Source organism: Saimiri boliviensis, chromosome 11 (genome assembly GCF_048565385.1).
Source record: "Saimiri boliviensis isolate mSaiBol1 chromosome 11, mSaiBol1.pri, whole genome shotgun sequence".
NCBI classification, from domain to species: Eukaryota; Metazoa; Chordata; class Mammalia; order Primates; family Cebidae; genus Saimiri; species Saimiri boliviensis.
The window spans coordinates 58,209,396-58,222,465 of NC_133459.1; the positions used below are offsets into that span (position 1 = coordinate 58,209,396).

Below are 13,070 nucleotides of genomic sequence, written 5' to 3' on the forward strand. Positions count from 1 at the left end.
CTGTTTTTTTCTTGGTTAGTTTAGCTAAAGATTTGTCAGTTTTGTAGATCTTTTCAAAGAACTAACTTGTGGCTTTTAAATTTGTTTTCTATTCTCTATTTTATTATTTTTACTCTAATCTTTACTAATTCATTGGTAAAGGAACACAAATTCCTTTGTGTTTAAGTTTTTTTTTTTCCTAGTTAAGATAAAAATTATTGATTTAAAATTATATAGACACTTACAGCTTTAAATTTACCTCAGGATTTATTTTGCTGTATTCTGTGTTTTGGCATATTGCATTTTTGTTTAATTCTTTTGAATTTATTTTTGCTTTCCCTTATGATTTCTTCTTTGACACTTGGTTACTTATGAGTATCTTGCTCAATTTTCACATATTTGTGAATATCCTAAGTCTCCCTGTGCCATTGATTTATTTAATTCCACTGTGGTCAGAGAACATAGTGTGTATGCATTCAATCCTTTGAAAATTATTGAGCCTTGTTTGATGACCTAGCCCATGGTCTGTTGTGGAGTGTATTCCATGTGGATTTTTTTTTAAATGTGCATTCTACTGTTGGATAAAGTGCTATATATGTCAGTTAGACCTGGTTGGTTTATAGTGTTGTTCAAGTATTCTACCTTGAATCTTTGTGTATAGTTCCATCTATTATTAAAAGTAGGATACTGATATTTCCAATTATTGTTGTTGTATTGTCTCTTTTTTCCTTTAATTCTGTCAGTTTTTACCTCATGTATTTTAGGTCTGTTTTGTTAGGTTCATTTACATTTGTGATTGTTTATCTTTCTGATAGATTGATTTTTCTAATGTCTCTTTTTTTTCTAGTTACAATATTTGTCTTAAAGTCTGTTTTGTTTAGTATTAGTTAGTCCTCTATCTTTCTTTTGGTTAATGTTTGCATCATATATTTCACTCTGTTATTTTCAAACTATATTTGTGTCTTTTATACTAAGATCTATTTCTTCCACCTAGATCATTTTTAATTGATTCTACCAGTATTTGCTTTTTGATTGGAGTTTATAATCCATTTACATCTAATGTAATTACTGATAAAAATACCACTTAGGTCTGCCAGTTTGCTGTTTGTTTTCTATATGTCTTTTTTCATCTCCATTTCTCTACTACTGCCTTCTTTTGTATTAGATGTTTTCAATATACCAGTTTAGTTCTTTAGTTTCTTTTACAAGTTTTTAAAACTTGTTTTCTAATGATTGTTATGGGGAGTTCCAATTAGCATCTTACCTTGAAACAATTCATTTAGAGTAAATGGTAACTTAATTTCAATAGTATACTGAAAACTCCAAAATAAAAACTTTTCCTCCCCTCTGGTTTGTGCTATTATTGTCATACAGATTATATCTTTATGCATTATAAACTTATAAATGCTCTTTTATAATTAATTCTTTATACTATTGTCCTTTAAATAAAATTGAAGACTAAAAGAGTTAAAAATATATTATTTTAAAAAATATATTTGTGTATATGGTTACCTCTGTTGGTGTTCTTTCTCTGGGTAAATTAAAATGATTCACTAGTGTCCTTTTATTTCAACCTGAAGGACTCCTTTTAGTATTTTTCTGTCAAGAAAGTCTGCTAATGGCACATTCTCTATTTTGTTTACTCTTAGAAAAATTTCATTGTATCTTTCACATTCAAAACATGTTTTGCTAGATATGAAATTCTTTTTGACAGTCTTTTTCCTTTAGCATTTTATGTCATCCTACTGTGTTATGGCTTCCATTATTTGATGAGAAATCTGCTGTTAATCTTATTAAGGTTCCTTTTATGTGATTAATCATTTTTCTTTTGCTGCTTTTAAGACTTTCACTTTGCCCTTAGCTTTCAGCAGTTTCATTTTGATGTATCTAGGTGTGTGGATCCCTTTGAGTTTATTGTACTTGGAGTTTGTTGAACTTCTTAAAATTGTAGATTGATGATGCAAGATTGGAAAAAAATTTGATTTCCAGATTTGAAATATTATATTATTTTAAATGTCAGGTTTTCAAGAAAAATGCAAAATATACAAGACATGATCTCATTCTTTTTTATGGCTGCATAGTATTTCATGGCATATATGTACCACATTTTCTTTATCCAATCTGTCATTAATGAGCATTTAGACTGATTACATGAATTTGCTTTTGCTGTTATTAATAGTACTGCAGTGAACATTTGTAGGCATTTGCTCTTTTTAAAGGATGGGGAGGATTTTATAAATTTTTATAAAATTTGGTAAGTTTTTAGCCATGTTTCTCTTCTTCTGGGTTTCCTGTTTTGTATATATGGCACATTTAATGGCATCCTACAGATCTGTGAGACTCCTCTGCTGAAGTCTGCAGTGAGCCCATCTAGTGATTTTTTTTTGTTTTTTTGGGGGGCATGGTCTTGCTCTGTCACCCAGGCTGGGGTGCAGTGGCACAATCATAGCTTATTATAGCCTCAAGCTCTTGGGTATGAAGCAGTCCTGTTACCTCAGTCTCCCTAATAGCTGGGACTACAAGCACACTCCACCATACCTAGCAAGTTTTTGTATTTTTTGTAGAGACAGGGTTTGCCATGTTGCCCAGGCTGGTCAAACTCCTGGGCTCAAGTGAACTGCCCACCTCAGCCTCCCATATTGAATTTTTTGTTTGTTTTGCTTTTTTTGAGAGAGAGAGAGAGATTGGGACTCACTATGTTGGCCAGGTTGGTCTTGAACTCCTGGCTTCAAACAGTCCTTTAACCTTGGCCTCCCAAAGTACTGGAATTACAGGCATGAACCACCGCACCCGGACCCTATAGTGAATTTTTTATAACATTCATTGTTTTTTCAACCAAAATTTCTAGTTGATTCTTTTTTATAAATTCTCTTACACTCTCTTTGGTGAGACGTTGTTATAATTTCCTTTAATTCTTTACAAATTGTTTGCTTTAAGTTCTTTGAACATACTTAGAATAGCTCTCTCTGTCTTAGTCTAGTATATCCACCCACTAGGACCCTCAGTGGCTATTTCTGTTGCCTTTTTTTAAAAACCCTGTGTATAGGCTATCCTGTTTCTTTGTGCATTTTGTATTTTTGTTGAAAGTCTGACATTTAACTAATATAAAATTTCAAATCTGGAAATTAGATTTTTTTCAGTCTTAGGGTTTATTATTGTTGCTTTTTGTTTTGTTAAGTGACTTTTTTTTGGACTAATTCTGTAAAGTCTGCATTCTTTGTATTGTGTAGCCACTGAAGTCTCTGCTCAGTTATCACTGTGGTTAGTTCATGATTGGTCAGAGATTACCATAGATGCCTTGAGTCAATAACTCTCACAGCCTAACATGTCAGAGCTTTTTAGAGATTCCTATGGGCATCCTGTTTCTCAGATCTTTCTTGTAAATTTTTGGTGAGGCTTTTGCGTGTCACAGGCATTATCACAGCCTTCAGCACCTGTGGTGGTAAATGGATGCTGATGATTCTGTTTGCCAAATGTCTTGGAAACACTGTAGGGCTTGTCCTGCAGAGCAAGCAGTGAATCAGGTCAAATCATGAAGAGTCCCTATAAATGGGGTCTAGGGAGGTACAAGACAGGTTAAACAGTGGCAGTTCTCTGAGGATTGGGCTTTTTAAGGGAACCCTATATCCAGTCTGCTCGGTAGTTGCTAGAGCTGCTGGTTTTCACAGCTACAGTGATTGAAAGGCTGCTGATTTTCAAGGCTACTTCAGAGCTGGGGAGATGGGAATAGTAATTAGAAAAGTTAAAAGAGCAACAAGCTTGCTATTCTAACCAAGGTTTAGCAGGTTTACTTTAATAAATGCTCATCAGACTGTTGTAGGCCTTTGGTTTATTCCCAGAATTCTGAAATAGTTGTTAGTGACAAATGTGCTAGTGTGTGTGTTACATTAATGGAAGAACAGATTTACAGAGGTCTTTGTGCCTGTTTGTGCTAGATCTCCAACCTACAGGGTTCAGAGATCCTTAAGGCACCTACGGACTCCTTCAGTTAGTTACCAGTTTACTGCTAAATTGATTTGAAATACACAATGGATTAATTAGAGCTTAGTTTATTGACTTGGAACATAACAGCATTTAATGGATGATTTTATGTGCAGTAGTACTTTTCAAGTTCTGGGAAAACAATTTAAACATGAGCCTTCTGTCCAGAACCTAGAAGTTTGTCATTGGTGTAGACCAGGTGTCCCCAAACTTTTAACACGGGGCCAGTTCACTGTCCCTCAGACCGTTGGAGGGCCGCCACATACTGTGCTCCTCTCACTGACCACCAATGAAAGAGGTGCCCCTTCCTGAAGTGCGGCGGGGGGCTGGATAAATGGCCTCAGGGGGCCGCATGCGGCCCGCGGGCCGTAGTTTGGGGACGCCTGGTGTAGACTCTAAAATAAAATCGTCAATGACAAAGTACCAATTTGCTGTCCTTGGGAAATGGTGTTTTTTCACCAATGTGTACCTCCAGGATACTAACTTATCACTCCTTCAGTTCAGTTTCACAATAGTGGTAAAAAGAAGTAACTAGTCTCCAGTATCTCTTAGACACCAGCCTATATTCTGGATCCTTGACTAACTGCCACCTTTGTTACTCAAAACACCTTTGCAAGGGTTTATGTATCAGTATTCCTATTTTGAAGTTATGGATACTAAAGCCAAAGAGTTATATAAGTTGCTTAAGACAGTATAGCCAGGAAGTGGTAAAACTGATATTCAACCCATGCCTCCAAAGTCCATGTTCTTTTATTACACCAGTTGCATATCTATCCTCTGTTACATAATTGCATTCATTTTGTTCAAAGATAAACTATCTGATGGGGAAGTCAAAACCATGTATTATATAAAGACACATATTATTAATGTAACTTAATAGAAAATGAGCCTCTTAAAACTAAATCATTGTCACTTAAAATTAAACAACAACTATCAAGCTAGTTAAGATAAATTATTGTAATCATAAAGTACATTGTTTTTAGGCAGAGTTATATACTTTGCTGATGTCAACAATTCTTTTCAGAGACTAATTGAGCAGCGTGATACTTTGAAAGAAACGAATGAAGAGCTTCGATGTTCACAAGTACAACAGGATCACCTAAACCAAACAGGTTAATTTTGTTAGATCTAGAAAAGTTTCAGCCTGGGGAACATAGTGAGACCCCATTCAACAAAAAATAAAAACTTAATGTGTCATGGTGGTGAATTTCTATATTCCTAGCTACCTGGGAGGCTGAGGTGGGAGGATCATTTGAGCCCAGGAGTTTGAGGTTGTAGTGAGCTATGATTGTACCACTGCACCCTAGCCTCGGTGACAGCGAGGGATCCTATCTCTAAGAAAAAAAAAAAAAAAAGTAAGAGTTCTTTTAAAATAGTTGAAATACTGAAATGCTAATTTATTTTTTGTTATTTTTTAGGTGCATCTGCTACAAAAAGTTATGAGAATCTTGCTGCTGAGATTATGCCTGTGGAATATAGGTAAATTTGTTTCTGTCATTTGATAGAATTATATTTAATACTATAACTTATTTTGTTTTTGTAAATGTCTTGGCCTTTAAAAACTTATTTTGTGAATCATAGAGCTGAAAATTGCTGTTAGATCTACTTAAATTTTCTAAATCAGATTATTATTGCTACCACAGCAATTTAAAATTTTATCAGAAGTAAAATTTTACAAACCTGTTGAATAACATATTCTAATTTTTATGACATGACCCCCATAATACAAAATTGCTTTAACTAGGGAGGTATAAGTATATACTTTAAAGTTAGAAAATTATTAGAAGACAAAAATAAATATGATTTAATAAGCCTTTGATGGGGGAAGTGGTAAATGTATAAAATGAGAATAGGTACTTATCTTGCACAGTGGGGAGTCAATCATTAAGTTAAAATTAGTAATTTAAAAAATAGCCCTATGAGCTTTTTTAGAAAGAGTTATGGTATTGGCACAGTCCTGCAAGATCTGCACATATACCCCAGGACTTAAAGTACAGTTCAAAAAAAGAGTTATGGTATTGGCATTCAGAAGAACAAAAACTGGGATTAATTGAAATTAGTTGCTTTTGAAGAATGGGATTTGGCAGGGGAACAACTAAAGGAGAGTATGACTTCCCTATTTAATACAAATAATAATAAAGTAAAATCAATAATACTAATAAAAAGTTGCATTTTCAAAAAGTACATGTAAATCTTTAATAAAAAATTTTAGAAAGAGAAGATCTAGAAACTGTCTTATTGCCATTATAAAGTATCTCTTAAAATTTTAGTCAAACTATTGCTTCTTAAAGCTATTTCTTTTATGTGTTTTTCTAAGAATATACTATGTGTTTCCTTTAGTGAATAGTTTCTAAATTACCAAAGTAAAATGATTTCTATTATCTCTTTGGGAATGGCATAATAATTTAATTATTTATAGCATAATCCTATATGGTGCCTCTAAAATTTTACTGCTTTTTTTTAAAGGCACAGTATTGCAGTGTACATAATTTTTTCTTAACACTTACAGAAGTTTTTGTTGCAGTTTAAGAGTTTTATGCCCCACCAGCTGTGTTAGTTGGACCTGCTTGCATCTTAAAATGGTAGCTATTGAATGGACAGGAATTTCCTTTTTTAACTAAAGAATATAATGACTTAAATTCTTAAAAATTAAAGATTTTGCTTTGTAACATCAGGGAGGTGTTTATTCGACTGCAACATGAAAATAAGATGCTTCGCTTACAACAAGAAGGCTCTGAGAATGAACGTATTGAGGAACTTCAGGAACAGCTAGAACAAAAACATCGTAAGATGAATGAACTGGAAACTGAGCAGAGGTGATGTGCTCCTTAGTAATTGAAAATCTTGGTGCTTTAATTAGCGGACCACAAAATCTTGATTCACAAAAGTGGAAAATGTTATTGTAGTTAAAGTAATTAGAATTACCTAGAAATAGTTTGAATTTTTTTTTGTTGGTAGTCTTTCATTACTATAAGCTTCACTCTGTGAAAGAAGTCAAGTGATTCATTTCAGTTATATTTATGAAATATATAGATAATCCATTAATTTCAGCAGTCTTGGTTAACCAGGCTACTTATTCTTTTTATTATTATTATTATTTTGAGACAGAGTCTTGCTCTATCACCCAGGCTGGAGTGCAATGGCATGATCTCTGCTCACTGCAGCCCCCACCTCCCCAGTTTGAGTGATTCTCATGCCTCAGCCTCCCTAGTAGCTGCAATTAGAGATGTACACCACCACACCTGGCTAATTTCTGTTTTTTGTTTGTTTGTTTGTTTATTTGTTTGTTTGTTTTTCCTTTTTGGGATGGAGTCTTCTTCTGTCACCCATGCTGGAGTGCAGTAGCACGATCTGGGCTCACTGTAACCTCCGCCTCCCATGTTCAAGTGATTCTCCTGCCTCAGCCTCCGAGTAGCTGGGACTATCGGCATGTGCCACTATGCCTGGCTAATTTTTTTGTGTATTTTTAGTAGAGACGGGGTTTCACCATGTTGGCCAGGCTGGTCTCAATCTCCAGACCTCGTGATCCACCCGCTTCAGCCTCCCAAAGTACTGGGATTATGGGTATGAGCCACCACACCTGCCCAATTTCTGTACTTTTTAGTAGAGACAGGGTTTCACCATGTTGGCTGGGCTGGTTTCGATCTCCTGACCTCAGGTGATCCACCTGCCTCAGCCTTCCAAAGTTGCTGGAATTTCAAGCATGAGCCATTGTGCCCAGCCCAGCAGTCTACTTATTCTTGAATTTCATTTAGATATGTTTACAATTCAGAATATTTGACAATAAATAAATGGCAATTTGGTTTTCTACTTGTCTCATGCATAGATGAGATGTAGATTGTGGAATCAAATTTAAATCCCACTTTTAATTTAACTTATTAACTGTTTCTGGACAAGTTACTTAAACTTACACTCAGTGTTTTCAAGTGTAAATACAAGTGGTTAGGAAGACTATAGATAATGAGCTTAAAACAAGCAATGTACTTATCTGGTACCAATGAAGTGCTCAAAACTTATTCTAATCATAATAATATAGTTTTCTAAGTACTTTTTTGCTACTAACTCAGTAAATCCTCATAATAACTCTATGAAATAGTAACTATGATTAGCTCTTTTTCTATGGATAAGGAATATGGATACAGAGAAGTTAAATAACTTACCTAAAGTTATATAGCTAGTAGTTTTGGATCCTACATAATGAACTCTCTGTCAGTCTGCTGAATGTTTTACTTTTAACTATTATGGTAACCTGCCTATTATAAATAGCACTCTTCCTATAAGGGTGTTTGGATTTATTTAACCTTTATTGAATCCTAGAGACCAACAAATTTTAGACACACGTGAATCTTATCTTTTTCAAACTTGTGTGTATAATGTTACATATACTGTGGTTAAAAGAAGAATAACAATTTAGTTTTCTGAAGAGACCATTAAATATTACTATCTTATTCAGTTCTATACCAGTTGTTAGCACTGGGGAAACCATTCCAGCTTTTAAGGAATTAACATAGGAAAGTAGACATGTAAATAGATAATTGCTGTATTCTGTGGTAACTGCAACAATGGAGTATTATAATAATGTGAGTTTATTTGTGTGGATATACATGGAGGGAGACGGACATAACTAACTCTTCCTGGCAACTTCCACTGGAAGTAACTCTTAAGCAGAGTTTTAAAGAATGAGATTTTGCCATGTTAGAATCTGAATTAATTGCTAGTACCAGTCCCTTTAATTTAAATTTAAAAAAACCATGTAGAAATGATTGGAAAATGGTGGCCTTCTTCTTCCAGTACACTGTGAAATCTGAATAGAAGACGGAAACCTTGTTTTCATTCATTAAAAATACAGCTATAGAAAAATTGAGCTGATTTTCTAATTTTTCTAACAGTGAGTATAGTATAAAAATGTTTTTGCCACTGACATTTAAGTTTCTTAAAATTTTAAATGTAGGCTTATATGGAAGTAGTCTACCCTACTCCATGTTATAACTAGGCACAGATAATTATTCTGCATTTGTCATGGCTGTAAAAATATATTTTAGTTAATTTGCTAACTGAATGTACCTTTGTAGATCCTTAACTACTTTTTCAATACAAGTAAATGCATGATTCATCTTACAATAGGCTGAGCAAAGAGCGTATTAGAGAATTGCAGCAGCAGATTGAGGACCTCCAGAAGTCTTTACAGGAACAAGGATCCAAGTCTGAAGGCGAAAGTGTAAGTAACTTGGAAATTATAATAATTCTGCTGTGTATGGCTATTCTTTAATAGGTCATGATGCCCAAATTAATCTTGTATTTGAAAGTGCAGCCCTTATCATTGAGAGTACCCTTAAATACCGTATATATCCGCATAATAGATGCAATGATTTTGCCAACTTGGGGCCTGTCAGTTGATCATGTACATTGGAAGGTAATTTCTTTCTGTCCTACTTCAACAGCTATACCAAAGTTCATGATGATTCTTGATTGAGAGCATATTACAATTGAGGCCTTAATAATGCTGGTGGAATTCCAACAAGGCTGTCCTGAGAAAAATCCAAATGAGAGTTACTAGCAGTCAGAATTGAGGAAACCTAGTGGGAAAAGAGAGAATGGGGAAATGATTTCTACCAAAAGAGCATGCCAAAAATGGATTATACCTGTCTCTGAAGGACAGAAACTTTAATGCCGTCTTGGAAGCATCGCTTATTTCTTTTTCCTTCCTTAATGATTCATGGCCTTACCGTTTTCTGATGGTTTTTAATGGTAGATATTGTGAAGGCAGAGATAAGAGGATTTAAAAGAGAGCAAACTTAGCTTAAATCTCACTGTACCTAGCACTTTTTTAAAGTTTGATCTTTTTATGTGAAGAGGAAAAGAAGTAATGATTGAGAGAGGGATGTACTTAATTAAAAATAAAAAATAATGGACGAGATATGTGTTAGGGATGTATTTATTGATTGCGATTAGATAGAATGTTAGGTGATATACCTGTGTTGATGGGGGAGGAAAGTCTGCAGAGTAAGTAAAGAGATGAAAATTAAAAGGGTTGCATTTCCTTTCTGTCTTTTATGTGCTTTATATTATTTTCTTTTTTCTTCCCTGGGGGCTTGGAAAATAGAAATCGTCTCATGCATGGCGGCATCTCATATGTGCATATATACGGTATTGTAACTTCTCTAATACAAATATTATTTTAAGCCACACTAGAGAATACTTTTAAAATGAGGTCTTGGAGGGGGACACATTTTGGCTTGCAGTATTTTAAAGATAAATGTCTTTATTATTTTAATATATTGGTATCCAACTTGTATTTCAAATTGTATATTTTAAACACTTCACCTATACAGTAGGTGCGGGAAAACTATTGCAATTTAAAGTACTGGTTTTTAAAAGAGGAAATTGTATGTTTAAAATTTTACATTTTAGCAGTATTCAGTTGCTTCATTTTGGTGTTCATTATTAAAGTATTTGCAATTATGATAAAGTTTTATTATAAAGATAATTATTTAAGATCTTTAAGTTTGTTCCTCATAAGAGGCCCAAAATCTTAAAATTTGTATTCTGAATAAATGACTCTTTAATATTTTAATGTTTGATACTCCTCAGTATAGCACATTGAGCTTGCATTTGCCATTTTTCAAATTCAGATTTAATTTTTACTCAGAAATATGAGGCATTTTTCTTTCTGTTGTTGTACTCTTTTTAATTTCATTTTCTATTTTTTCTTTCCTTTCGGAAGTAAAAAAAAAAGAACCTAAAAAGTTCATGCTTCTTAAAATGGCTTATTAGAAATACAAATTTTAAAAATACAATTTTGCATAATATACCTTTAAAAGGAGGTAAAGAGATTTAGATGTCTGGAAAATTGACCTTTGTCAAGATAGTTATCTTACAGCAATTTTTTTTTAAATTTTATAGTCCAGCAAATTAAAGCAGAAGTTGGAAGCTCATATGTAAGTAAAACTGATACTCCTTTTCAAATATGAGAGGGGAGGGGTTGTAAAAGCCTCTAAAGTTAATCTCTTTTTCAGATTTTGTTTAGAAAAGCAAATATCTCGATGCTAACTGATACTCACACCTGTTGCAAAAAGTGAAAAGCATGCTAAAGGTTCAGCCTGCTTGCTTACCCACCCCAAATTCCTACATCTTTCATTTAATATCATTTGAAAAGTTTAAAAAAACAGCTATCACAACTAGATTAATTGGATGTTAAACCTGTAAAATATTTTACTTTCTTAGGAAGCAAGGATGGCAAGGGAAACAATTTAACCTTTTTGGCACCCACTATGTGCCTGACTTTACATCCTCAAGACGACCCCTGTAGTCAGGCAGGTAGTATTCTGATTTCACAGGTGAGGAGCTAAGGATCAGAAAGCGGCTTGCCTAAGGTCCACAAATGTTATATGGCAGAAACCAGTTTTCATTCTTAGGTCTGTCTGACTCCAAGCTCCATACTTTTTCCACCACTTAGGGAAAAACTCACAGAGGTCCATGAAGATTTACAGAAGAAACAAGCGCTCATTGAAGATCTTCAGCCAGATTTAAATCAAAATGGTAGGTATTTGTGAAAACTTGGATCAGACAGCAGTGTATATGAGGACTTACCCTGTTTTATTGAAGGATACAAGGTCTGTGTGTAAGTTTTCGCACAATGCATAGATACATATATTGTAAAAAAAGGACCATTATAATTTTTAGTGCTGAAGTCATTAATAAATGATATATTATTAAAGCAAAAAAATCTAATTAAATTGATTGATGGATATATGGGAGTATCAAACATTAAAAAATAAATTATAATTTGTGGAAATGTGGATAAAAATGACTTCAAATCAGATTGATAGGAACTTCAAAACATTGTGTAGAAACACTTTATTTTTCTTGTGATTGTGCTTACTGTGAGGTATACTTGCTGTTTATACTTGATAGAAAGCAGAAAAAGAACTAAATAAAGCAGATTGTAGATTTTTTAAGGGACAAATAATAAATAATTGAGGATGTATTGTTTGTTTTTCCAAACTTTTAGTTAAGAATTCACTACCAAGAATGAATAGCAAGCTTCTCTTTTAAGTTCTCTTATCAGTCTTTAGAAAATAAATATTATAAATACAATTTTATGTGAGGATGAAATATTTTAATAGTAAATATTAATAACTGGTCATGTTTCATTTTATTTTTGCTAATAGTACAAAAGATCAATGAACTTGAAGCTGCTCTTCAGAAGAAAGACGAAGATATGAAAGCAATGGAAGAAAGATACAAAATGTACTTGGAGAAAGCCAGAAATGTGAGTGACTTATCTTTCAGAGCTCAAACCTTAGGAGCCCATGTTTTAGTGAGGCCCTTTTCACCAGACTTGTCTGCCATTCTTGTATCTGTATCTAATCACTTTTAACTGTACTGCCTTACCTGTCAGGTTTCTTTGGTATTTCCAGATCAGTTCACATACGCTTAGTCTGACTCATCAGTGCCAGATAAAATAAACCATAACTAATAGGGACTGTTTAGACACAGACTGTAGTGACGTCAAGAGGCAATGGCTATAATGTATGGAATGTTAAGTTCTTGGAAAATAAGCCTAGAATTCTTATTTGCTAGAATCTTTGCAAATTTGCTAAGAACATAATTTTTCTAGGAATAGCAAAATGAACATTTTATCTTTTGTAAAAATTTGGCTTTTTAAATGTGTTTAAAATTGTTGTAGTATTTAGTTTTAGATTAGACGGTTAAACACTTTTCAAATGTTCATCGGACTCAAGGTTTAACAACATAGAAGTTTACTTCATAGTCACATTGAGTCCAATCATGTATGGGGAAGGAACCCTGCTTCATGTAGTCATTCAGAGTCCTAAGCTGACAGAGGTTCTGCCTTCTTCAGCATAGGGGTCCCAGGTTCACTTGACATTGTCCAGCTAGTACATGAGGAAAGACAACCTAGATTGCATAGGAGATATCTAATGGCCTGAAAACTGCATAAATCACTTTCACTCCCACTTTGGATACAGGGATCCACACCCAGCTTCGGGAAGCACAGCTATGTTTCTAGGAGAAAAGAGAAATAGGCTTGGTAAATATGCAGACAGTTTCTACCATAATTAAGTTTCTTCAGTTACAAATGTATAAAT

The 13,070-nt window shown here is 33.9% G+C and overlaps 1 protein-coding gene across 1 annotated transcript in view; it reads left to right on the forward strand.

The window, feature by feature from the left end:
• Positions 1–13,070, forward strand: part of HOOK1 (hook microtubule tethering protein 1) — a 68,721-nt gene that overhangs the window by 44,612 nt on the left and 11,039 nt on the right. Inside the window, exons 13-19 of the mRNA XM_010348363.3 lie at positions 4,985–5,072; positions 5,379–5,439; positions 6,636–6,776; positions 9,085–9,178; positions 10,864–10,898; positions 11,417–11,499; positions 12,132–12,232. Coding sequence (XP_010346665.2) covers positions 4,985–5,072; positions 5,379–5,439; positions 6,636–6,776; positions 9,085–9,178; positions 10,864–10,898; positions 11,417–11,499; positions 12,132–12,232 — 603 coding nt within the window. The remainder of the gene's footprint in view (positions 1–4,984; positions 5,073–5,378; positions 5,440–6,635; positions 6,777–9,084; positions 9,179–10,863; positions 10,899–11,416; positions 11,500–12,131; positions 12,233–13,070) is intronic.